The following is a 24,958-nucleotide window of genomic DNA, read 5'->3' as shown; positions in this document are numbered from 1 at the left end:
TATTTATCATTCACATTTAATACAATACACACGTATGTACATATCGATACATACATACATACAACAGTGGCCTCAGATTAAAGGTGTACCTTAGATTTACCTGGAAAGCTTGTTAAAAATGGCGATTCTGGAGCGCCCATTTGTGGGTCTGGAGGATAAAAGTCAGATGTTTTATATTCTCAAAAGCTCTCCTCCCAAGATGTTTTTATGCAGCTGGTGGACTCAGACTCCTTGAAAAACAGGACATACATTCTTAAAATGATATCAGATATTGAGTTATGAGTATGATCCTTCCTTGCTCATTGGATGGGAACAACAATAAAAAAGTCAAGACTAGAGATCTTGAGTCCAGGTAGCTAGGAGAGGAAAGGTAGTATTAAAAAATAAAGACTAGGGTGAAAGTGGAAGATTGCTTTTTAAACTGCTTTATTAATTTCACATTATGAAAGGAATACTTTTTCCTAAAACTGAGTAAAATTGTCCTACTGGACAGAAAATTTTACACTGAGACAAAACAATATTTAATTACAAACTGGTAAGTGGAAACACCAAAAGGTTTACAGAAAAAGTAAATCACAAAACTACAAGCTTGTAGAGCAGAGGTCACATTATTGACCTCGGAGAAAACCTTAGGATTCAAGGTATAAGGCAAAAGTCATAATGATTATCAGGTTCAGGAGTTTGGAAGCGCTTATGATGCCTCATTTGCTGCTCTTTAGTCTTTCTCCTGACTTCCATCATCTGCCCTACAAACTTTTCCTCATTATCTCCCACTTCATTGTGATCAATGCGCTTGCTGGGTATGGCCCACCGAAAATTGGGGACAAGTCGTCTCATTCGCCCCAGCCTGACATTTCTTCCATGCTTCTGGCCTTCACCCCCTCTCGAATTGCGTGATTCCTCTTCATTCTGCACGGGGACCTGTTCTTCTCCTTCCTTTTCCTGCTGGGCATTTTCCATGTTGACATTTTTCACCGCTTGTTTCTGTTTGGACGCCATCGCTCCTAGAGGTGAGAGACCAGAAAAAGGGCTATTTTCTTAGTGGGACGATCAGCACCGAGGACAGAGGCCCTACTACGCACCTTTCAAAATTCAGAGCCCTGGATTTCAAAGGCTTTTTTAAAATTTTACTCTCCCACTGGAGAGGCTCCCTACGCTCTTCAGGGGGCTCCGGGTCCGAGCCCTCTCCCCCTCCCGCCCCGCCCAAAGCCCACCATTTTCCCTGCCTATCCCTGCCCAGGCCACTGCAGGCATCAAGATGGAGGACGGGCTGGCGGGGGGTGGGGTGGGGGGGTGGCGGGGGGTGGGGTGGGGGGGAGGCGGGAGGGAATTTGGGGTCTCAGGGCTTTCCATACGTTCCCTTCGGCCCCCACGGTCCCCCGCACCCACCTGGGCCTATCCTTGCAGTCTCCTCCTCCTCCCGATTCTCGCCGAAGAGTGCGCCGCCGCGACACTTAGACCTGCACACCTGCAGAGGGCCGGGGTGGGGGCAGCGGGGGCTGCTGCAGCCGAGCGCTCCCCGCCGACCCGACGCTACCCAGCCCCTCCCGGAGCCCCCACGGCCGCCTCGCCCCCACACTCAGCCGCCCCAGACCCCGAGCTGACCACCATTTTCTACACCAAGAAGGACGGGGGCGGGGCGGGGGGTGCAACAGGCAGGTGTTTCCGAAGGGTCATCGCCTCGCCGCGGTCCAGCCCTCCGCCTAGCATTTTCTGAGGCCAAACGCGGGCTGCGGTGGGGCGGGAGGGCTGCGGTGGGGCGGGAGGGCTGCGGTCCTTGCGCCGCTTCGCCGCGGGGCACCCGGCCCCCCGGCAGGGCTCCGCGGGGCGCGTGGGCTCTCCCACACCAAGCCCAGGGAACGCTCCCCCTCCTCCCGGTCCCTTACCTGCTTCCCCTCCGCCTCCGACTCTTTGGGGCCGCCTCTGGCCCGCACGCCCTCAGGGACACCGGGAGCAGGCACCGAGAAGCAAGCGAGTGAAGGCCGGCTCTGACGCTGGAGCGAGGGCGCGAGTCCCCGTTGGCGGGTCACGTGAGGCCTTCGTCACCGCGAGCGGCACCGCCCCCACCCCGTGCGGGCTTCTGCCCGCGCGGGGGCGCACAGCCGGTTGGCCAGCACAGCTCCCCTCTGCTGCCGCGTCCTTAACAGCACCAGCCTGGGCTCCGTGGCTCTCCCTTCTTTGTATATCCCTGGGCCTTTCTCTGCGGCTGGGGAAGGGCGGTATCTTCTCAGGGACCTGTTGGCCGTTCCTAGTTCTTCTCTGGGGCCTTGCCTCTTCCTCTCCTTTGCTCCCGGGATACATCCCTACCCCCTCCATGACGCCGGCGCAAAATTTAAGGGGGTGCAGAAAAACCTCAGTAGTGAAGATAATCGTATTTTAATGCAATATTTAAAAAAAACAAAATTAATGCAAGAACATCTATGAGCAAGATGTCACAACCACCCTGCTCCCAACCTGTGGTCCTCCTGGCTACCAATGCTCACCATATTCTCTGTACCAAAATGTGTATGTGGAGTGGGGGGGCAAGAAAGGAGGTGGAATTTTTTCGAATTCTTAATACCTTTTTGTTTTGTTCCTTTTTCGATTAGAATTGTGTTCTCTTTGTAGTTTACATTAACTTTATTTTAACTTTTGTTATGGAAAATTTCAAACATATGCAAAAATAAAATAGTATAATGAAAGCCACTGTACTCATCACCTAGCTCCAACGTTTAACTCATTGCCAGTGTTATTTCATGTATATTCTTGCCCACTTCCTACTCTTAGAAATTATTTTTGAAGCAAATCCCATTCTTAATATAATTTTGTGAGTATTTCGAAGTACATGTCTATAAGGACTCTCATATATTTATACATTTATATAATTTATATATATAATATATGTATATTTATATCACAATAACATTTTCACACCTAACAGTTAATAATTCCTTAATGCTGTTTTATGTCCAACCCGTGTTCAAATTCTCAATTCTGTCATTTTTTTTTTTAATAGTTTGTTTGGATCAGGTTCTAAATAAAACAATATGTATTGCTGCTTTCAGGATACTTTTTTTGTCTTTGGCTTTGACAATTCGACTATAATGTGTCTTGGTGAGTGTATTCTGCAAGTTCATATCTGATGAACTTTTCTATTGAATTTTTAATTTCAGCTACTGTACTTTTCAGCTCCAGAATTTTGTTAGTTCCTTTTAATAATTTCTTCCTGTTTACTCATTTTCCCTATTTGGTGAGACATTATTCTCCTGGTTTATTTTACTTCTTTGTCCATGGTTTCCTTTAACTCTTTGAGCATATTAAAGACAGTTGACTTAAAATCTTTCCCTAGTAAGTTCAGCTTCCTCAGGGACAGTTTCTACTAATTTTGTTTTTGCTGTGAATAGGCCATACTTTCTTTGCATGTTTTATAATTTTTTGCTGTTGAAACTGAACCTTTTGAATATTATAATGTGGCATCTCTGGGAATCATATTCTTCCCTCTCCTCAGGATTTGTTGCTGGTTGTTGTGGGCTGCTGTTTGTTGAGTGACCTTTTGTGAAGTCTGTATTTTTTTATCATGTGTACCACTAAAGTCTGTTGCCTTAGCTTAGTGATCAGCTGGTGTTTTGACAGTTACTTTAAGTACCTGGAGCCAGTAAAAGAAAAAAAAAAAAGAAGAAACACTCTCAGTCTTTGCAAATTGGTCTGTGCTGGGGAACTCATTCACTGCTTATCCAGACCATTTTCAACTCTGCATTAGTTTTCACTTCCTACTTGCACAAAGTCTGAAGGCCAGCCAGAGGTGAAAGGCGTCCTCAGGCCTTGGAACCACTTGCATCCCATCCTGGGTATATGTGTGGTCTTCTCAATCTCCCTGTATATTGGGGAACTTTTAAAATCTCTTATTCTCCTATGTATCTCCTTTTCTAGCCTCTTCCTCCCAGCTTTCTCATTCTATTTATTGTTTGTCCTCAGTACTGCCCTTTGCCCCAAACTGCTAGGTCTAATACCCAGGCCTTTAAATGCTTTTGGCAAAAGCCACTCCACTCCTGGGAAGGCTCTGAGGCAAAATATAGAGAAACCTTGTGCCCTCTGTGAGAAGGACCTGACAGATGGTAGAGACCCATAGACACAGTTCTTTGAGAATAAGGTCCATAATGTTTCTTCTGGTACTAGCAACCTTCATTAACCGATCTAGAGTGTTGGGGATGGTGGGCTGGCAATTTAAAATCCCATGTCACTCTCTTACTGCAATTCAGGAGCTTTTCTCTTCAACTAGTTCTCCTCTCATTGTAAGTTCTTATTAGATTCCAGAGTCCTGCAAAAGTTGATTCTGACCATTTTTGGCATGGAAACTTTGAGTTCCCTACTCTGCCATTTTTCGTGATGTCTTCTCTCTCTTTATATTTTTAAATTCTCTACAATGTATTGGCAGTATACAATTACTTTAAAAAATTATCCCCTTTAAGGGGCACCTGGGTGGCTCAGTTGGTTAAATGTCCAACTCTTGGTTTCAGCTCAGGTCATTATCTCATTGGTTGTGGGATCAAGCCCATGTCTGGCTCTGTGCTCAGTGGGGAGTCTGCTTGAAGATTCTCTTCCTTTGCCCCTTCCCCCACTCATGCACTTACTGAAGACTCTTATGTTGGGACCTCCTTGGTTCTCATTTTTGGCCACCTTCCCCTTTCATGCTATGATCTCTCCTTAAAGCAGCCATCTCATCTATACCTATATCTTCAATCTCCACCCAGCCATGTGATTCTTGCATTTTCCTCTCTAGTTCAGTCTCTGATCTAAATATCTTGCTACATTCTTAACATCCCCACTGGGGTACACAAAGATATAGAGAAATCAAGATGGCCCATTATGTTCCCTCCAAAAAAGATCCATTATGTGTTGCCCATTCCAGCTAACATTATTACCTATCACATAGATGATCAGGCGAGTCATCTGAGAATCCCACTGACACTTCCCTTTTATACTCCCACTGCCCAATTTTCATATCTTTCATGAGTTCATCTCTTTGTTCATTCATTAATATGTTCATTCATCTGGTAGAGAGAGGAATATTGCTGTATCAGGGGAGAAGGGGAATAATTACACAATCACAGTCCTAGAGTGGGTGATCATTGCAGTGAAAAGGGGCCACCTCAGTAAGATTTGTCACATGAGAGAAAGTAAGGACCATAGTTTCTGATGTGGGTAGTTTGGTAGGTTTGGTGGTGGGAACATACAGGCAATGTCTTCTGTGATAGCATCTACTTTTCCAAAGAAACAAGAAGCCAAAAGAGCAGTTGAGAATGTTGAGGTGTGAGACAGTGTTGAAGGTTTGTGCAGGTGTTGTGTCATAGTGGTCTCAGATATTGAGAAAGTATATTGACTATGAAAATATGTTAAGATTACTAGCCAAGTCTGAGTACTGCTCCCTATCCTGCATTAGCTTCGCTTCAACCTTAACTCTCACAGCTCTCCTACGTTTTCCACCAGGCTCCAGCCACACTGGCTTTTTTTCCTCCTTTTTGGGAACAAGTCATGCTTACTCCCACTTCAGAGTTTGCTGTTCCGTAGTCTAACGTCAAAAGATTTTTACACACACACATCTCTTTCTTGTCATCCAGTTCTCAGATGAAAAGTCACATGCATAGCACGGCCTTCTCGTGATAAAAGCATGGCACAACTCCAGGGATCATCATGCATATTGTAATCTAAGTACATGATGGTCTTTGAAATTGTTAAACTGGATCGCCTTGGACATCCTTCACTGCTCTCTCCATAAATGTAATTTTCTATCCCATTTCCCTTTTTTACTTTCTTCGTGGCACTCTTCACTCACTGAAATTACATTGGTTATTGTTAACTTTATGTGTATCCAAAAGAGAATGTAAGTCCCCTAATGGGAAGGGCCTTTCCTCTCTTGTTGCCTAGCAGCCAACCTGGCAGGCAAAGAGTAAACACTCAATAAATAAGTGCTGCATGTATGGATCGTTAACTACCAAATACACCAAATCAGAAATAGGTACTTAAAGTTGAATGGCAAAACCATTGATGTTGGAATCAGGGATCACAATATGAAAAATATTTAAAGAAACCTTGGACGTGATCTATTCAGCAGTTTTTAAACAATAGTAAACATCAGAATCTACCAGGGAAATTGTTCAAAGTACAGATTCCTGATTCTCAAACCCCAGGGAAAAGATTCAGTAGGTCTGGGGTAAGGTCTCAGAAGTTGCAATTTTAACAAGATCCAGGTGACTCTAATAAAGGTGGCCTGCAGCTCATGCTTAGACCAACACATACCTTTAAAAATGGTGTTTTCCTAGGGAAAATTGCTTCTATACCATTAATCTGTTATCTATCATGCAGAGTTCTGATCTCTTCAATTTGACTGCTGGAGTATTTAGTGGGAAACCAATCATCTAGGACCTCAGATTGCTTTTCCAGGTGGGATCTCATTTAACTTTTGATAAACAGTTGGGGTCCATTGGATCCAATTTTTGTTTTTGAACTTTTCAAACTATTTGTAAGGATTGCTATTTTATGATTTCTACTCTTTCTTAGAAGTCTTCCAAAGAACAAGGAGAAAATTTATCTTACTTTTAAATAGAATAAGCCCATATTATCTTGCACATACCACATGGGAGAATTGGGCCCTTTTATAAAATTGACACTGACATGTGGGATCTCATTGATTTTGTTTTTCCTATATCTTAAAACACTTTGCTATTCATCATCCTAAAAATTATTTCATTATTAGTTAATTATTCCTAGCTCTACTAAAAAGACTAAAAAAATAAAGAAAAAAGCAAGAATGATGGGATAGCTTACATCAGGAATGAAGCTATACTAAAATAAATAATACCACATCACCATTTAGTTTTTTACTGCACTGCCCAAAGTATTACACCATCTTTCAAAAAGATATAGAAGAAATGAAGAGACTCCATCTTTGCATTTACTTAATCCGGCTTTCACTGAACACTAATGAGAATTTTTTTTCATTTTTCTTCCCACACTGGCAAAGAAAAGTAAATTGACAGAGGAATTCATTTTACAATTAGATCAGAAGACAGAAGTACAGTGACAACAATACTCTAGATGCCATTATTGATAGTGAAATTGATATCTCAAACTATGAGTATTCAAATGATGATATCTTAAATGAATTTTTTCAAACCCCCAAATCAAGTAGTGAATAGCATACTTCTAAGGACCAAAATGATAAATGACGTTCTCAGTTTGTCACTTGTCATACAATATGTTACAACAAGAAGCAAGAACATCCCAATTTGTTCAAAGGACATTAGACAATTTTCTGTCATCTTTTATGATATTATATATCTAATATATGTCCAGTATTTAAGCAATAAGTTTTCTAAGTGAACAAATGTTGAATTCAAGTAAGAAGAAGGAAATAGATCATGTAGAAATGAAAAAAAAAAGTCATTGGACTGGTCATTCTAATCGGTGTTTATCAATCTAAAAATGAAAATATCTTGCAATTATGGAGCAAAGAAGATGGCTATCCTCCCTTCAACAAAATTATGAGCTGTCAGTGTTTTGAAAAGTTTTCTGTTTTGATGCTATATGTACAAGAAGAACTAGAAATAAGACAAGGCAGAACTTATTGGGGATACAAGTGAGCAAGAAGAGAGAAATCAATACCTACAGATGGATATATTACAGGTTCAGGCATGAGAATTGATAGGGAGTGAGCTGTATTCAAAGGATGATGCCCTTTTTGAGTATACATACTTTCAAAGCTAGGAAAATGAGGAATGCAATTTTGGTTTGATATATTTAAATTCTTGTTAAATTTTCTGATTTAGTTGTCTTTCATTATCTATTTTTACTTCTGTGAATTATTCATAAAGTCACTTAATAAAAACAGCAAATGGGTCTTTTGTACACAGAAGGTGATGATGATTTGGTTCTGGTATTCTAAGGGTTAACATCCTAAATACTCCTGAGTGGTTGGGAGAACTTAGTATTTTTATCTTGTTTAATGGATGAGGCTGGTATAAGGGAAGTTGTGGAGTTATTCTTAGAAAATATATTGTAAGCCCTAAGGAGTAATTGTGGAAACAGCTGAAACGTCAGCAGCGTTCCTGTTCTCGGGCTGTTGAACGCAATGGTCCGATAAGAGTAGGATCCCACGATCCCCAGGGGCAGGGCATAAGTTAGGAGCTATGAAAGAATGTAACCCTCAGTTCCCCCTTTCTACACCTAGCAACTGCTAGCCCAAATATCCTGCTCTTCCCTTATCCCATGACTGACTCCCTGTGTGCCTACGTGCAGGGGAGAATGCAAGCCTGCTTCAAGATATTTGCCATCCCTTTGTACTCCTTTCCCATACTTTGGGGCATCTGTCCTTGCTTTTCTGATAAAGAAAAAATAAATAAAAACTATGTGCAGGATTCAGCTGCTGCTGCTCTCCCTTGCAGAGGCAGCCCTACAGGGCCGCTCAGATTGGTGTCTGAGAACTTCATTTCCATGCGCAGCGACAGAAGTGACCTCTCCAAAGTGCCTTCATGATAGGACCTCCTGACTCTCATTTCAATGTTCTGTTTAGCTAAGCCAAGACACCTTCTGTGTCTCGAGACTGAAGTTCGCAAACTTTTCTCATGTTACTCTAGAAGTCAAAATAAGAGAACTGAAAAGCTTATGAAATAGAAGAGTAGGTGAAGATTTTCTTCCCCCGAGACTAAACAGGAGGATGATTCAACTAAATGGAAATGATGTAATGACGTTCTTTCTTCAGGGGTCTCTCAGGCAGCCAATCCTATCATAATAAATTGGCATAGAAACTCATATGGGCATGTAATGACTTTGTGTGTTTATCCCTTTATGCTGTTACATTTTCAAGTATTCCTTCTGGTGGTCAAAATTTCATTTCCTGTCCGGGATACCTCTTTTTTTTTTTTAAGATTTTTATTTATTTATTTGACAGAGAGATAGAGAGCACAAGTAGGCAGAGTAGCAGACAGAGGGAGAGGGAGAAACAGGCTTTCCACTGAGCAGGGAGCCAGACGTGGAACTTGATCCCAGGACCCTGGGATCATGACGTGAGCATGATGCTTAACCAACTGAGCCACCCAGGCACCCCCAGGATACCTCTTTTAAAGAATGGAAGAGGCACCGTGGGATGGGAATGGGCAACTCGTGAAGTTTTTCACCAGGTTCCTAACACTGGTGCTTTAAAAATGCGGAAGGCTCAGAGTCAGAGCAGTTAAATATCATTCCCAGGGTTCACAGTTAGTAGAAGGCTGAGGAGATCTCACCAAGAGTTGTTTAACACCAGGGACCATAATCACACCACTCTCCCACCAGGACCTCCTCTTTAGATGGTGGCCTTGCAAGGATGAGGGATGAATGAGTTTATACTTTCTGGGTGGGGGGGTTCATGTTGGGTGGTACAGTTTAATAGGGGATTTGTACTAATATTTATCTTCCTCCAACTGAAGATTTCTGATAGATACACAGGATTGGAGCTCCCGTGGGAAGTCTGAGATGAAGATATAGATTGGAGTTTGCATCCCTCAATCCCATTAGGTGCATAAAAGATGCATGGTGGCCACACAGTACTTTGCTTTTTCTGGGCCTCATTACCTGTTGTGCAAATTGAAGTTGCTGGGAGGATGTAACTGTGAAAATCCCTTTCTGCTCTGTTTTCATGAAGGCTAAAGATGGCCACTTAGATTTGGGATCCTGCAAAGTGAGTCAGAATTCCTCATCAGTCACCCCCATCACTCCATGCAGGCTGCATTCCAGCCATATCAGACTGTCTCCTGACTGTGTACCTCAAGCACACTGGGTACATTTTCATTTCCATGCCTTTATACAGCCAGGAATGTCCAAATATGCATTCCATTTCCTTTCACAAGCCTACTCCTTCTGTAAGAATTAGCTGAAATTCCACCTCCTCTGATGATTTTGACTGGCATTGCCTGACACAGAATATTTGCTCAAGAAGGGCATGCCAAAATAAATAAATAAATAAATAAATAAGGCCATTTACCAATGAAGTTTAATATCTTGAATGCATAAAGAGCAGTAAATCTCAGGAAAGATGGTTAATTATAACAGTAATTAGGAAAATGGAGTTGAAAACAACAAAGAGTAGTATTTCACAACCATCAACTAGCAAGACTTATCTTAGAATTCTCTAAATACCAAACAAAGTTCTGTTTTTTTTGTTATGAGTATGATGCATAAATGAGAATTTTCATCTACCACTGGTGGCAATTTAAAAAGGTAGAAACAGAAAAGCTTAGGGGCACAATTTTATAATTTCAAGTAGAACGTCTTCATATCCTAAGACTCAGACATTTCATGATTAGACACATAACACTTGGAAATGTGTGTGTGTGTATGTGTGTGTATACAGAGAGAGAGAGAGAGATCTAAAATTTCCATCAAGAAGAAATAAGATAGGGACGCCTGGTGGCTCAGTTGGTTGGGCTTCTGCCTTTGGCTCAGGTCATGATCTCTGGGTCTTGGAATGGAGCCCCAAGTCAGGGTCCCTGCTCAGTGGAGAATCTGCTTCTCCCTCTCCCTCTGCCCTGCTCCCATCCCCTGCTTGGGCTCTCTCTGTGTCTCTATCTCAAATAAATAAATAAAGCCTTTAAAAAGAGAACAAATAAGATAAAAGTATACACTTATACAAGTGACTACTATACTCTGGACAGCAATATGCAAAAGAATGAAAGTGGACTTCCCCACTCCACATATGTAAATGAAAAACAAGACAAATCTTCGGTAATTGGCTCCTTTATCATCATGTAATACCTCTTTTTATCCCTGATAATTTTCCTTGCTCTGAAGTCCTCTTTGTTTGAAGTTAATATGGCTATTTTAGCTTTCTTTTGATTATTGTTGGCATGATATATCTTTCTCTAACCCATCACTTTTTTTGGTTGGGGGGGAGAGGGGTAGAGGGAGAGGGAGAGAAAGAATCTCTTCATTTCTGTTACAGTTTTTCTTTCTTATTTCTATCATTTTCTTTTTGAAGAGTTTTTATTTAAATTTCAGTGAGTTAGCATACAGTGTAATATTAGTTTCAGGTGTACGATATAGTGATTCAACAATTCCATACAATACTCAGTGTTCATCACAACAAGTACACTCCTTAATTCCCATCACCTATTTAACCCACCCCTCATCCACTTCCCCTCTGGTAACCATCTGTTTGTTCTCTATAATTAAGAGTCTGTTTCTCAGTTTGCCCCCCCCCCCGCCCTTTTCCCTTTGCTCATTTGTTTTGCTTCTTAAATTCCACATATGAGTGAAATCATATGGTATTTGTCTTTTTCTGACTGACTTATTTCGCTTAGCAGAATACTCTCTAGCTCCATCCACGTCATTGCAAATGGCAAGATTTCATTCTTTTTGATGGCTGAGTAATATACCATTGTATGTATGTATATATATATATATATGTATATATATACCACATCTTCTTTATCCATTCATCAGTCAATGCATACTCGGGCTCTTTCCATAGCTTGACTATTGTAGATAATACTGCTATAAACATCAGGGTGCATGTATCGCTTTGAATTAGTATTTTTGTATTCTTTGGGTAAATACCTAGTAGTGCAATTGCTGGATCACAGGGTAGTTCTATTTCTAACTTTTTGAGGGACCTCCATACTGTCTTCCAGAGGGGCTGCACCAGTTTGCATTCCCACCGACAGTGTAAGAGTGTTCCCCTTTCTCCACATCCTCACCAACACTTGTTATTTCCTGTGTTGTTGATTCTGGTCATTCTGACAGGTGTGAGGTGATATCTCGTTGGAGTTTTGATTTGTATTTCCCTGATGATGAGTGATATTGAGTACCTTTTCATGTGTCTGTTGGTCATCTGGATGTCTTCTTTGGAAAATGTCTATTCATGTCTCCTTTCCATTTTTTCATCGGACTGTTTTTTGGGTATTGAGTTGTATAAGTTCTTTATATCTTTTGGATGCCAACCCTGTATCAGATATATCATTTACAAATATCTTCTCTCATTCTGTAGGTTGCCTTTTGGTTTTGTTGATTATTTCCTTTGCTGTGCAGAAACTTTTTATTTTGATGAAGTTCCAATAGTTTATTTTTGCTTTTGTTTCACTTGCCTCAGGAGACATATCCAGAAAGAAGTTGTTATGGCCAGTGTCAACGAGGTTACTGCCTGTCTTCTCCTCTGGGATTTTTATGGTTTCAGGTCTCACATTTAGGTCTTTAATCCATTTTGAATTTGTTTTTGTGTATGGTGTAAGAAAGCGGTCCACTTTCATTCTTTTGCATATTGTTTTCCAGTTTTCCCAATACCATTTTTTGAAGAGACTGTCTTTTTCCCATTGGATATTCTATTTTTAAAAGATTTTATTTATTTATTTATTTGAGAGAGAGAGAGAGAGAGAGAAAAAGAGAGGGCACAAGTGGGGGAAGGGGCAAAAGGAGAGGGAGAAGGAGGCTCCCTGCTGAGCAGGAGCCTGATACTTGGCTCCATCCCAGGACCCCAGGATCATGATCTGAGTAGAAGGCAGATGCTTAACTGACTGAGCCACGCAGATGCCCCTCCCATTGGATATTCTTTCCTGCTTTGTCAAAGATTAATTGACCTTATAGTTGTGGGTTCATTTCTGGATTTTCTACTCTGTTCCTTTCTATCATTTCTTTTTGATTCCTTCTTAGAGTTTTTAATCTCTCTGTTTACATTACCCATCTGTCTTGCATGTTGTCCACTTTTTCCATTAGGGTCCTTAGCATATTAATCATACTTATTTTAAATTCCCAATATGATAATTCCAACATCCCTGCTATATCTGAGTCTGATTCTGAAGCCTGCTCAGTCTTTCTAAACTGTGTTTCTGTATTTTATTATGACTTGTACTTTGTTGAAAGCTAGACATGATGTTCTGGATAAATGGAGCTGTGGTAAATAAGCCTTTAGTGAGAGGTTTTATGTTTATCTGGATAGGCTTAGGCTGTGTTTATTGTTTGCTGTTCCTGTAGTTTTCAGAGGCTAAAATTGCCACAAACATCTTTGTTTTTGTCTCCCCTATTGTGTTTGGGTTTCCCTAGAGACTTCTCTTAAATAAAATCTAAGACGTGCAATTCTTTCAGTTGTATTCCCCTATAATCATACAAGAGCCTTATTGAGGTAGTGGTAAGAGGTGGGGTGAAGCTAAGCATTCTTTAGTTCTCTGATTTGGTCAGAGTTTAGTGAAGCTGTGATCCTGGGCTGTGACCTTCACAAGTGCTTCTCAGTTTTTCCCTGTTAGGTGAGATGGGAAGGCCAGAGGTGGCTGGAGTTTAGAATTTTCCTTCCTTCACATGAAAGACTAGAGGGTATTTCCTTGCCTGCATGTCAAATACTAAAGGTGACTGGAGCTGGGTATTTCCTTTCCCTCATGTCAGTTAAGTTCCAGTAAAACCATAACAGACTCTGGTAAAATAGTTTCCTTTGAGGGCAGGATTTGTTAAGAAGAATACAGTGCTCTGAATACATTTCAAAATGGCTGCTTTTTCTCTTCCTCTGCCAGAAGTGTGAGGACACTTTTCTCTAATCTTCACTGTGAGAACTTGGTAGAGCACCTGTAGGTAAAACTCATGAAAGTTTTGGGGGCCCTTCCTAGGATTGGGCACTCCTTGAGTTGTTCATTCTCAGACTTGCCCACACTGAGCTTTTATCAATTTGTCAATTAAAGTTTATGCTTTCCTTTGTACTGGTTCTAGCAGTGGTTTTGCTCCTGGGTTCTGCTCTGGTGAGCTCTAATCCACTATATCTGTCTGTATGTTTCTCCAAACTTTGTGGACAGTAGTTTGTCTTGTGACCTCAATTGTCTGATTGATCTAAGAAGAGTTGTTGATTTTCAGTTTGTTCAGCTCTTTTCTTGTTGTGAGAACTGAACTGACAACTTCCAAACTCTTTATGTGCCGGACTGGAACTCAAAGAATATACATTTTGGCTTACACTAATAAGCCAAAAGGAGAGATCTTGATGGTTTTTAGAGTTTTAACACAGGTGCAAATGCAACCTTTGCAGGTAGGATGCTTTATTATAGTACCTGAATGCTGGGCCAATGTATGTGGGTGAGGAGGTCTCCAATAAGAACCAATTGTGCAAACATAGTTCAGTTGTGATGTCAGTCAAATGCTACTAAATCAGATCTCTGCTTCATCCACTAAGAAGACAATTAAAATATTGTGGGGACATGATACAGGGTTTCCCCACCTCCCAGAACCCCATATATTATATAAGGTGGACTGGTCCAAGCATGCTGTCTGGTGGTTACACACCTCACTCAAAGCAAACTTGGGGTCTCTTTTCCAAAATGGCTCCTGCAATGAGTTATTCAGTTTTCCTGGGTCTCTCCCATGTATACAGGAGTTATACATGCTATTAAACTTCTGTTTGTTTTTCTCCTATTAATCTGTCTTAAAAGAAAAGAAAGAAAATGGGTCCTGAAAAAAGTGAGTCATAGTCAGAGAAGGTAATTGAGTGGACAATTTTGCAAGTCCTGTGTCTTTGACCCAAGTGAGCTCTACTAAAGTTCAGAGAGGAGAGGTATCCTTTTCAAGGCTCCACAGTTTGGGAACAGGCATTACAGGGATTGTGGTACTGATTTTTCTTACCCTCTGCTACCACACTGCCTTCCCTGCAGATAGTCGCCTTCCAGGGCTCAGAGTACAGTGTGTGTCAACTTATTTGATGTGGGAACAGTGGTAGAATCTTGGTTTAAGAGGACAGGTACACCAAGTAGGCAGTTGAATGGGTAATTTGGGGGCTGAACACAGAGGTGTGAAAATGGAGTATTGATGCAGGTTGCCAGTGCCTGGCATGTAAAGGTTGCTCATAAATAAGTAGTGGAAGGATAAATGAATGAAATGTTGATTCTGGAATGATCTGTCTCTGACATTGATCATACATCTTTCCAACCTTTCCCTAAGTGTATGAGATGGAGGCTCATTTCATACTGCCTGTTTTAGAAACTGCTTTGTAAAAGTTATTTTTTAAATTTTTTTTTTTTTGCTTTGACAATGTAAACTATGGACTTTGGGTGATAATGGGTGTATCAGTGTAGGTTCATTGATTGTAACAAATGTAGCCTTCTGAGGCAAAATGTTGATAGTGGGGGGATTGTGGAAGTATGGGAACAAGGGGGATATGGGAACTCTCTGTGCTTTCTGCTCAATTTTACCTTGAACTTGAAACTGTTCTACAAAATAAAGCCTACTTAAACAAACAAAAATGTTTATTGCTTTGATTTTCTCTCCTTGCTAAAAAGATATGCTGGAGAAAACTTAGAAAGTAGAGGTCTTTCACCGCCTAGCGACAAGAACTGGAACCTCACAGTTGACAACAGATTAGGAGGGGATGAGGAAAGGACCAGGGGTTTCTCAAATCCGCCAGATAGACCCTTCTAGATGTGAAGTGTGGCACAAGACCCTGAGCCTCGTGACAGCTATCTGATCAGCAACATCTGGGATGATGCTATACGTGGTTTCTAATCTGCCTTTTTCCACCCCAATTCACAATTAGTTGTAGAGATATTTTCACATAAAGTCTCTCTACAGCAATTCTGCAAATACATTTAAGAGCAGATTCCCAACTCCCATTTTAAAATATCATTTTTCATATAATTACATAAGTGGTAAATCCTGGTTGTAAGGCAAATTCAAACAACATGGAAAAATGTAACTTCTATTTTTCCCCACAGCCCTGGTGATATCCATTTCTGTAGTTGGGTGTATGTTTGACCAAATATATTTAGGTGAATATTATATCAATGTCAATATACCATGAATTATTAACATAATATCATTTTATTAATATATAAACATCAATATTGATATAATTTATATTAATATATTAATACTAGTACTAATACCTAAATTATACATTTGACGAGACTTATTTTTATTTATTTATTTTTAAACATTTATTTATTTATTTGAGAGAGAGAAAGAGACAGAAAGAGAGCAAGTGCATGCGTGTGCGTGTGCACACACAAGTAGGGGGAGAGACAGAGGGAGAGGAAGAGAATCTCAAGCAGACTCCCCGCTGAGTGAGGAGCCAGACACGGGGCTTGATTTCATGACCCATGAGATCATGACCTGAGCTGAAATCAAGAGTCAGAGTCTCAACCGACTGAGCACCCAGGCTCCCCTATTTGAAGAGATTTAAAGCAAGATCTTTTGGAGATCATTCTTCATGCCCAGCTCTTTGAAAATACTGAATGGAGTGTTTGCTCATTGTCCTGGCAATGCAGAAGAGTCAGAAAAACTAAAGGCTGAATGTTCCTCAACTTCATCTGAACTGCTAGGCCTTGAATCCTCTGTTTTCATTACTAGGCCATCCCTTTGCAACATTAATATTAACTGGCTTATGTCTTTCCTAATAAGTAGACAAACATACCAAATATCCCCTACAAATCAGTTCCCCTAAGCTCCACCCTCTCCTCTTTCTTCTAATTTTCACAAACAACAAATAAAGGGGGGAATATAGTCACTCTACTTTCCAATCTCACTATCATTCCTCAACCCCCCCTTGTTTACTGCATCTCCATTCTGCCGAATCTGCTTTCAAGGAGGTTACCAATGGCAACATTGTTATAAAACCAAAAGGGGTTCCTTTCAGCCTTCATCTATAGTGTAAGCCCATATTTATTTTTATTGTTTCTGATGAAAACAATAAATGCTCTTTGTTTCTGTTGTTGTTGCTGAAAAAAATTGCACACTTGCAGAAAAGTCATTGGTATAAAACAAGGAATCCCCCCCCCACCCACCTGGACCATATGAGAATAAGTTGCCAACGCTTTGCCCCATAGCTCCTAAATACTTCAGTGTGTATGTCTTACAGATAAGAATATTCTCCTATAGAACCATCAAAATCAGGAAATTGTCATTAATAATATTTACCACAAGCTAATCTTCAGACCCTGTCCAAGTTTTGCCAATTGTCCTAATAATGTCCTTCATAGCAAAAGGATCCAGGACAGAATCTTGTACTGTATACAGTTGTCATGTCTCCTTGGTTCTCTAGAGTCTAAAAAAATTCCTCAGTTTTACCTTGACTTTAATGACTTTGACATTTTTGAAGACTATTAGCCAGTTATTTTGTAACCTGCATCTTGATTTGGGTATGTCTGATGTTTGCTAATGTTTTTATGTAGTGATATTATAGAAATGATGCTGTGTTTTGCTCATTGCATCCCAGCAGACAATGTGTAAGTTGGATTTTTCAATGTTAGATATTGTACTTGGATCACTTGACTAGTGTTGTCTCCCAACTTTTCTCACTGTAAAAATACTCCCTCTGCAATCAATAAGAATCTGATTTGTGTACAAATACCCTGTTCCTCATCAAGCTTTACATTTATTTAAATTATTTATTTAAATTTATTTATTAAATTTATTTATTTAAATTTGTTTATAAAATATATTTATATCATGGACTCATATTTTCCTGTGTGATTGAATTGGCTATAATATATCCTACCATTATGTGTTTTGATGCTCAAAAGTGTTCTTCTTCAGGCTGTTTTTTGGTGTCCTTTGGATATACTCTCAATCTTCTTTGAGCACTTCCTTATTATCTGGCACAAGATATCCCAGAGTCATTTTGTATTTTCCCTGTCTCAGACCTGGAATTAAATATTTCTTTTTTCTTTTTCTTTTTTTTTAAAGATTTTATTTATTTATTTGACAGAGAGACACAGCGAGAGAGAGAGAGAGACCACAAGCAGGGGGAGTGGGAGAGGGAGAAGCAGGCTTCCTGCGGAGCAGGGAGCCCGATGCAGGGCTCCATACCAGGACCCTGGGATCATGACCTGAGCCGAAGGCAGACGCCTAATGACTGAGCCACCCTGGAATTAAACATTTCTTCAAGAAGCCCTGGTTCATTTTAGTGAACAAAAGTATTTAGAGCAAGATAAGCACTAGGTGGGCCCAACTACTATTGGAGTGTTGCTGCTTCCAGGTTCTCTGAGTGGAGAGAGTTAGGGGACACACATACACTCATACACACATTTTTCACATGTACATTTTTTCCAAGTCTCTTTAAACATCTTGGAAATTATTGGTTCTCACTCATAATTCCAACTTCAACACTACTGGGTTCACTCCAATTTTCCCCATTTTCATAATTATAACTCCCTTCCCCAACAATGGGGAACCTGGATCCCATTTTCCTTAATAACTTTACTTGCTTGACCAATCCTTCTTTATGCAATCACAAGCAACCGGAAGTAGATAATTTCACATTGTAGACACCATCCCTTCACGTATACTGAAGGCCTCCTCACCTGAATCACGCACTTATACCCTGAATAGACCACTGCTGTTACCCTCCACACCATGAAGTCACCCTCTTCAAATTTCCTGGGCTCTGAGAATCCAGGCCAGCCTGCTCCCTTGCATGGAGGCCCTCCTCTTTTTTCCTCTTGGGCTCTGAGCAGTGGTGACTGACCATTGCAGTTTTCCTGAAAATTATCTGTGTTAGTGCTGAAATCCTTACATTCTGGGAAATCCCTCCTCAGAATGTGAAAAGTTATGTTTTTGGCAATGTGTGCAGAAGACAAAGGTACAAAATAAAGTGGCAAAAAAATTAGGGAATGAAAGGAACATTGTTTTTAGTGTCAAATGGATGAGGCATAGATCATCCATTTTCCATAGACCCTGCAGCTAGTTTTTCTCCACTGCTGATGTTGGAAATTGTATTTTGTGGTTCATGATAATGGATCATCCACTGTTGCAGCACACCAAGTGCTTCTTAAATGTACATTTTAATAGTGAGCAATAACATTGGTCTTTCACTTGGTTGGTAGATTAACTATCGTGCTTTTTATCAAAATAGTACTATTTAATTGTTAACATTGTTAATATGGTGACTTTGTTTTCTAAGAATTCAGTTAATGAAAATGGGAACAATCAAAATACCAATGGCAGCATGACCCAGACATTACCAAAAAAGAAGACTAAATGACTGCTATTTTAATGACAGATGGAAGAACATATAAAACTGGTCTAAGAAGGTAAACACAAAAACAGAACATCCTGCAAAATATGCAGAAAAGAATTTGGAATACAGCATGGTGGAGAAGGTGATATGAAAGTACATACAGAGACTGAATCTTATAATTACAGAATGAGACAGTCAAGGTTTTCTAAATCAGTCTTTTTTTGCATTCCATTAAAAGATAACATTCTCAGTCAGAAACAATGACAGCCGAATTAGCGTGGATATACTGAACAAATGGACTTGCATTACCTTACAGTTCTCTCAATAGCTCTGTGAAAGCAAGTAAATTATATTTTATGATCTAGAGGATATAACTAAAATGTCCTGTGGATGAACAAAAGGGAAAATTTTGATAAATTTGATAACAAGTGTGAAGGGCTCTTACAGTATAGAACCAATTCTGTTAGATCTTACAATCATGCTGTCTACAGTTATTAAGTGATGCCTCAAATCTTGACCAAAAAACAAACAAAATCTTACTATAGAGAATAAACTAATGGTAACCAGAGGGGAGGGGGGTGGGAAATGGGTAAAATACGTGATGGGGGATTAAGGAGGGCACTTGTGGTGATGAGCACTGGGTGATGTATGGAAATGTTGAATCTCTATATTGTACACCTAAAACTATTATAACTCTGTAGGTTAACTGTACTGGAATTTAAAATTAAACTAAAAAATGGGCAGAAGACATGAACAGACATTTCTTCAAAGAAGACATCCAGATGGCCAACAGACACATGAAAAGATGCTTATCATCACTTATCATCAGGGAAATGCAAATGAAAACTACCATGAGACATCACCTCACAGCTGTCAGAATGGCTAAAATCAACAACACAAGAAATAACAGGGGTTGAGAACGTGGAGAAAAAGGAACACCTGTGCACTGTTGGTGGGAATGCAAACTGGTACAGACACTGTGGAAAACAGTATGGAGTTTTCTCAAAAAGTTAAAAATAGAACTACCTTGTGATCCAGCAACTGCTCTACTGGGTATTTACCCAAAGAATACAAGAACACTAATTCAAAATGATACATGCACCCCTATGTTTATAACAACATTATTTACAATTTACAATTATTTACAATAGCCAAGATATGGAAAGAGTACAAGTGTCCATCGATAGATGAATGGATAAAGAAGAAGTGATTATATATAATGGAGGGTTACCAGAGGGGAGGAGAGTGGGGGCATTGGTTAAATAGGTAATGGAGCACAGGGTGATGTATGGAAGTGTTGAATTACTATATTGTACACCTGAAACTAATATAATACTATGTTAAAAAATAAAATTAAATAAACATTTAAAAACAGCAAATTCCATTAGTTCTTAGGTATTTTGGTTTGGAAAAATGGAGATTGAACTAGCCTTTTTTATTTCTATGAAGATTTAAATGCAACCACAGAAAAGATAAAGCAAAGGATTTTTTATATCTTCTCTAAATTCAAATTAGATTTCATTCACCTATGTGCACTTTTGGAAGATAGTACAAATGTAAATTTTGGTAAATTGCACTCAGTCCATAAACTTCTTACCAAATAAAAAGATCTTACCTGTTAAATACGGTGTACTAGTTGCACACAACAGTGGTACAAAGAGGGGTGATTTACTTACCCGTGACATTGAGATTTTCATAATGAAAGTTCTGGTCACTTTTCAGTTTCCTCAAAGCAAGCAGTAGCTCTCAATGAGATTTTTGACTGTATGAAAATAGGAGATAGCTTCCTTAAGCATATGCGTATGAGATGGCCATCACTGTTGCTGGCCATAGAAAATACATTTAAATGTTGGCCAGACATAAAATCCTATTTTCAAACTGCAATAGAAGAAGAATGTCTTGGTGAGTCTGGATGGCTCAGTTGGTTAAGCGTCTGCCTTCTGCTCAGGTCATTAACCCAGGGTCCTGGGATTGAGTCTCGCATTGGGCTCCTTGCTCAGCGGGGAGCCTGCTTCTCCCTCTCCTTCTGCCTGTCACTCCCTGTGCTTGTGCTCTGTGTGTGTGTGTGTGTGAGAGAGAGAGAGAGAGAGAGAGAGAGAGAGAGAGAAATGAATAAATAAAAATCTTTAAATTAAAAAAAGAATGTCTTTCTGTAATTGGGAGATACACTGAAAATATGAATGGAGAAAAGGATTAGACTAAAATAGAAATTCATATGCTGTTTCTCCTAAATTGTTCTGATGATCTTGGAAGAGGCCACAAGGAACGGAGAAAAGGATAAACTGACTGCACCTGAGTTGTTCAATGTTATGTGTGACTTGTGACAATTCACACAGAAGAAAAAAAATTTTTCTTTTGGAAATAAGACTTTCAGAACCACCCCCAACACTGTTACCAGAAAAGGTCAGTCAAGTTAAACAGAACTTTCTCAGTTTTGTTACTAAAACTATTTATTTGGAATCCAATTTAAATTCCGCAAGATAATCAGATAATCCCTGTGCTTTAAAACCATTTTCCTGGTAGGGATTACTTAGTGCTGGGCCTTGTAGATTTGATTTATTCTTCTGCTGGACTGGAGGCCTCTGCCGCAACCATGTTACACCAGATCCTCGGTCAGACCAAGAAACATCAGAGCTTGATCCCCCTCTTTGTAATAATAATTACCACAGCTGTTGCTCTACTGGGTATTTACTGGGCAGGAGTTACTGGAACACCACTGTATGTCTTGCGCCTGGCATTGTTCAATCCAGATGTCAGTTGGGATAAGAAGAATAACCCAGAACCTTGGAACAAACTGAGTCCCAATGATTAATACAAGTTCTACTCAGTGAATGTAGATTACAGCAAAGTGAAGAAAGAAGGTCCAGACTTCTAAATGAAATGTTTCACTATAAAGCTGCTTGGAATGAAGGTCTTCCAGAAGACATCCACACAATTTTCCACTTATCCAGGAAATATTTCCCCTCTAAATGTACGAAATCATGTTGGTGTATTGTGTTGGGGTTTACGATGATTAATAAATATCTGAAACTTGAAAAAAAAATAAAACCATTTTCCCTGAGAAAGAGAGATTTAACTTATGATGACAGTGAATGTGATTTGCAGTGTTTAAAAATAATGGATATTTTAGAAATAGCCTGTATGAGTAATTTATAGATGAAAAGGACCTTACTGACAAACAGCTGGTCTACCAAAACAATTCTGTGATATAAAACGGACAGACATTTTTAGAGAGCTGGAAATAAATTCCTACATTTCTAAAAACCCTCTGCTGCTAGTAAGTAAAATCCCCAAAATTAAATGATCAAATGATTTTTCAGGAAGAACATTTAGCTTGATGTTATAACATTATACTGACATGAGGAGTTAGTCTAATGTGGCTTGATAAGAACAGAGCTGCAAGGCAAAGTGGATTTTATGTTTGACTTGTATTTAGCTTTTAAAAAAAGTTTTATTGAAATATAATTCTACATACCAAAATATTCTTTTTTTGTGTGTTATCTTTATTAAAGTATAAACATCAGAGTGCTTTTCAGAATATTCAGAGTCATGCAACCATCACAACTATCTAATTTTAGAACATTTTCATCACCCTATGTAGAAACCCTTTAACGATCTCTATTGCCCTCCTTCCCCCAGCCCCTGGAAACCACTAACCCAATGTCTTTAGAGAGTTGCCTATTCTGGACATTTCATATAAATGGAATCATGAAATATGTGATGTTTTATGACAGGACACTTAGCATGATGTTTACAAGTTTCATCCTTGTAGCATGTATCAGTACTTTAATCCTTTTTATTGCCAATTAATACTCCATTGTATGGCTATATTACATTTTGTTTATCCATTCACAAGTTGATGGAAATTTGGGTAGTTTCTACTTTTTTGCCATTATTAGTAATGCTATTTTAAATAAGTTTTAAATATTTAGTACACTTGAGATTAGCCAAAGAGCTGAGAAGCGATTAAATACTTATTTTAAATATCCTGCTTAAGTATCTTATCTTGTGTCAACAAATGTTTCCATTTCTCTTAGGAGTAGAATTGCTGCACATATGGTAATTCTATGCTTAAGATTTTGAGGAATTGCCAAACTGTTTTCCAAAGAGGCTGGACTATTTTATGTTCCCAACAGCAGTGCATGATCATGGATCTAATTTCTCCACACCCTCTTCAACACTTGTAATTGTCTGCCTTTTTGCATTTTTGTCATGACTAACAATGTTGAGTATTATTTCATGTGCTTATTGGTAATTTGTATATCTTCTTTGGGGGAAATGTCGATTCAAATCCTTTGACCATTTTTGAATTAGATTATTTGTCTTTTTATTGTTGAGTGGCACAAGGTCCTGGATATAAGTCCCTTATAAGATATGTGGCTTACAAATATTTTATCCCATTCTGGGGGTTGGGTTTTCATTTTCTTGATGCCTTTTGCAACACAAAAGTTTTTAATTTTGATGAAATCCTCTTTAGCTATTTTTCTTGTCATTGTACTTTTGGTGTCATATTAAGAAAACATTGCCTAAAAGCAAGGACACAAAGATTTATCTTATGTTTTCTTTTAAGAGTTTATATTTTTAGCTTTTAAATTTAGGTCTATATTTAATTTTGAATTAATTTTTGCCTATGGCTTCAGGTAGGCATCCAACTTCATTCTTTTGCATATGGAGATCTAGTTATTCCAACATTATTTGTTGAAGAGACTTTCTTTTCCCCATTGTGTGGTCTTTAATAGTCTTCTAAGTTGATTGTATTCAGTTTTTCCACTACATAATATAAAAGAAGTGTGTCCTAAAGACTTCAGGTAGTTCAGACAAGTATTATGGAAAAGGAACAGAAAGTACAAAAATATCTAATTGTATCATGGAACAGAAAGAACATGTCATTGTTACTTTTTGATTAAATGTTGGTAATATCTGTTTAATTCATCCTATTAAATGTATGTTCTTATTTTCAAAAGTCTTACATTTATGTATTTTAATAATATACAATAGAGAAGAACTTCTGGTAAGAAATGCTATTAGGGTAAGGACCTTTGAAAATCTACTCCTTTATACAAACAATGAGAATGCTGACTGAAAAACTTGTAAAAATCAATAGTTTCAGTACTTTGGAAATTAACAAAAGGCTGTAACAATTCAAGGAGCCAAAAAAATCAGTCAAATCTAAGTAAGAACTGTGAACTTTGTGGCATTTTTATCTTGCCCTAGTCTTATCCTTGTCTCCCTAGATCTACTGGATTCTTTAAAATTAGGGGACTGGTAAGCACAGTAGATGTGAAAACTAGCAGCTTATCAGTTACTGAAGGTGGCAAAACAAACTTGGTGCTCCCCAAAAGCCCTATCCCCAGAGAGCTATTACTATTTGACCTGTCTGGTAGTTTCTTGAAAATCAAGCTGCATTCAAAATGCTTGTCTTCAGGGCGCCTGGGTGGCTCAGTCGGTTAAGCGTCTGCCTTTGGCTCAGGTCATGATCCTGGAGTCCCGGGATCGAGTCCCGCATTGGGCTCCCTGCTCCGCAGGGAGTCTGCTTCTCCCCCTGACCCTCTTCCCTCTCGTGCTCTCTATCTCTCATTCTCTCTCTCTCAAAGAAATAAATAAAATCTTTAAAAAAAATGCTTGTCTTTATTGGACATGACTTAGCTTGCTCCGTGAGAAAAACCTTATCCCTAGAGCATCTGTCAAATACAATCCATGGTAATAGTGTAGTATCACAGCTTTCCAAGGAGATGGTGCCTTTTAGGACAAACAGGAGTCTCCTTAAAAAAAACTTGAGAGGAAAATCATGTATTGTGGCATTTGTAGGGAGGCTTTGGCAAGCTCACACATATTCTAAGGAACTAGAATGCAACATATAGGTATAGGGCTGTGTACATGCCCAAGACAGATCTGAGAAAGTTGTATTTTATTACCTCTGGCTGATCATGAGGCTTAATGTAAACAGGGACTGAAGGATAAGAGTGTTGCAAACTGCCTTCTGGAGGAGTGAAGGCATGCTTCAGCACACACACACACAGAGCTCCTTGGCAA

The 24,958-nt window shown here is 39.4% G+C and overlaps 1 protein-coding gene and 1 pseudogene across 2 annotated transcripts; one reads left to right on the top strand and one right to left on the bottom strand.

Annotated features, from left to right (window-relative positions):
- Positions 1 to 409: 409 nt before the first annotated feature.
- BEX4 (brain expressed X-linked 4) lies at positions 410 to 2,041 on the bottom strand. Of its 2 annotated transcripts, XM_025855341.2 has the most exons (3): positions 1,887 to 2,041; positions 1,390 to 1,468; positions 410 to 1,004 (listed from the first exon to the last, which is right to left on the bottom strand). In XM_025855341.2, exon 3 carries the CDS (start codon positions 997 to 999, stop codon positions 637 to 639), a length of 363 nt encoding a protein of 120 aa, XP_025711126.1. In that variant the 5' UTR covers positions 1,000 to 1,004; positions 1,390 to 1,468; positions 1,887 to 2,041; the 3' UTR covers positions 410 to 636. The 2 variants fall into 2 exon arrangements, with proteins under 2 accessions (XP_025711126.1, XP_073746529.1); XM_073890428.1 differs by lacking the exon at positions 1,390 to 1,468 and having other exon boundaries at positions 1,887 to 2,036.
- A 19,477-nt stretch (positions 2,042 to 21,518) lies between these two features.
- LOC112811322 (cytochrome c oxidase subunit NDUFA4 pseudogene) lies at positions 21,519 to 21,946 on the top strand (annotated as a pseudogene).
- Positions 21,947 to 24,958: the final 3,012 nt, after the last annotated feature.

Source organism: Callorhinus ursinus, unplaced genomic scaffold (assembly GCF_003265705.2).
Source record: "Callorhinus ursinus isolate GAN/ISIS: 27379988/994484 unplaced genomic scaffold, GSC_fseal_2.0 scaffold154, whole genome shotgun sequence".
NCBI lineage: Eukaryota > Metazoa > Chordata > Mammalia > Carnivora > Otariidae > Callorhinus > Callorhinus ursinus.
The sequence above is the reverse complement of the archived record's forward strand: the minus strand, read 5'-3'. Positions and strand labels throughout refer to the sequence as shown.

Excerpts from the sequence above, each read along its gene's own strand:
- BEX4 (XM_025855341.2), bottom strand. The coding sequence starts at position 999 with ATGGCGTCCAAACAGAAACAAGCGGTGAAAAATGTCAACATGGAAAAT.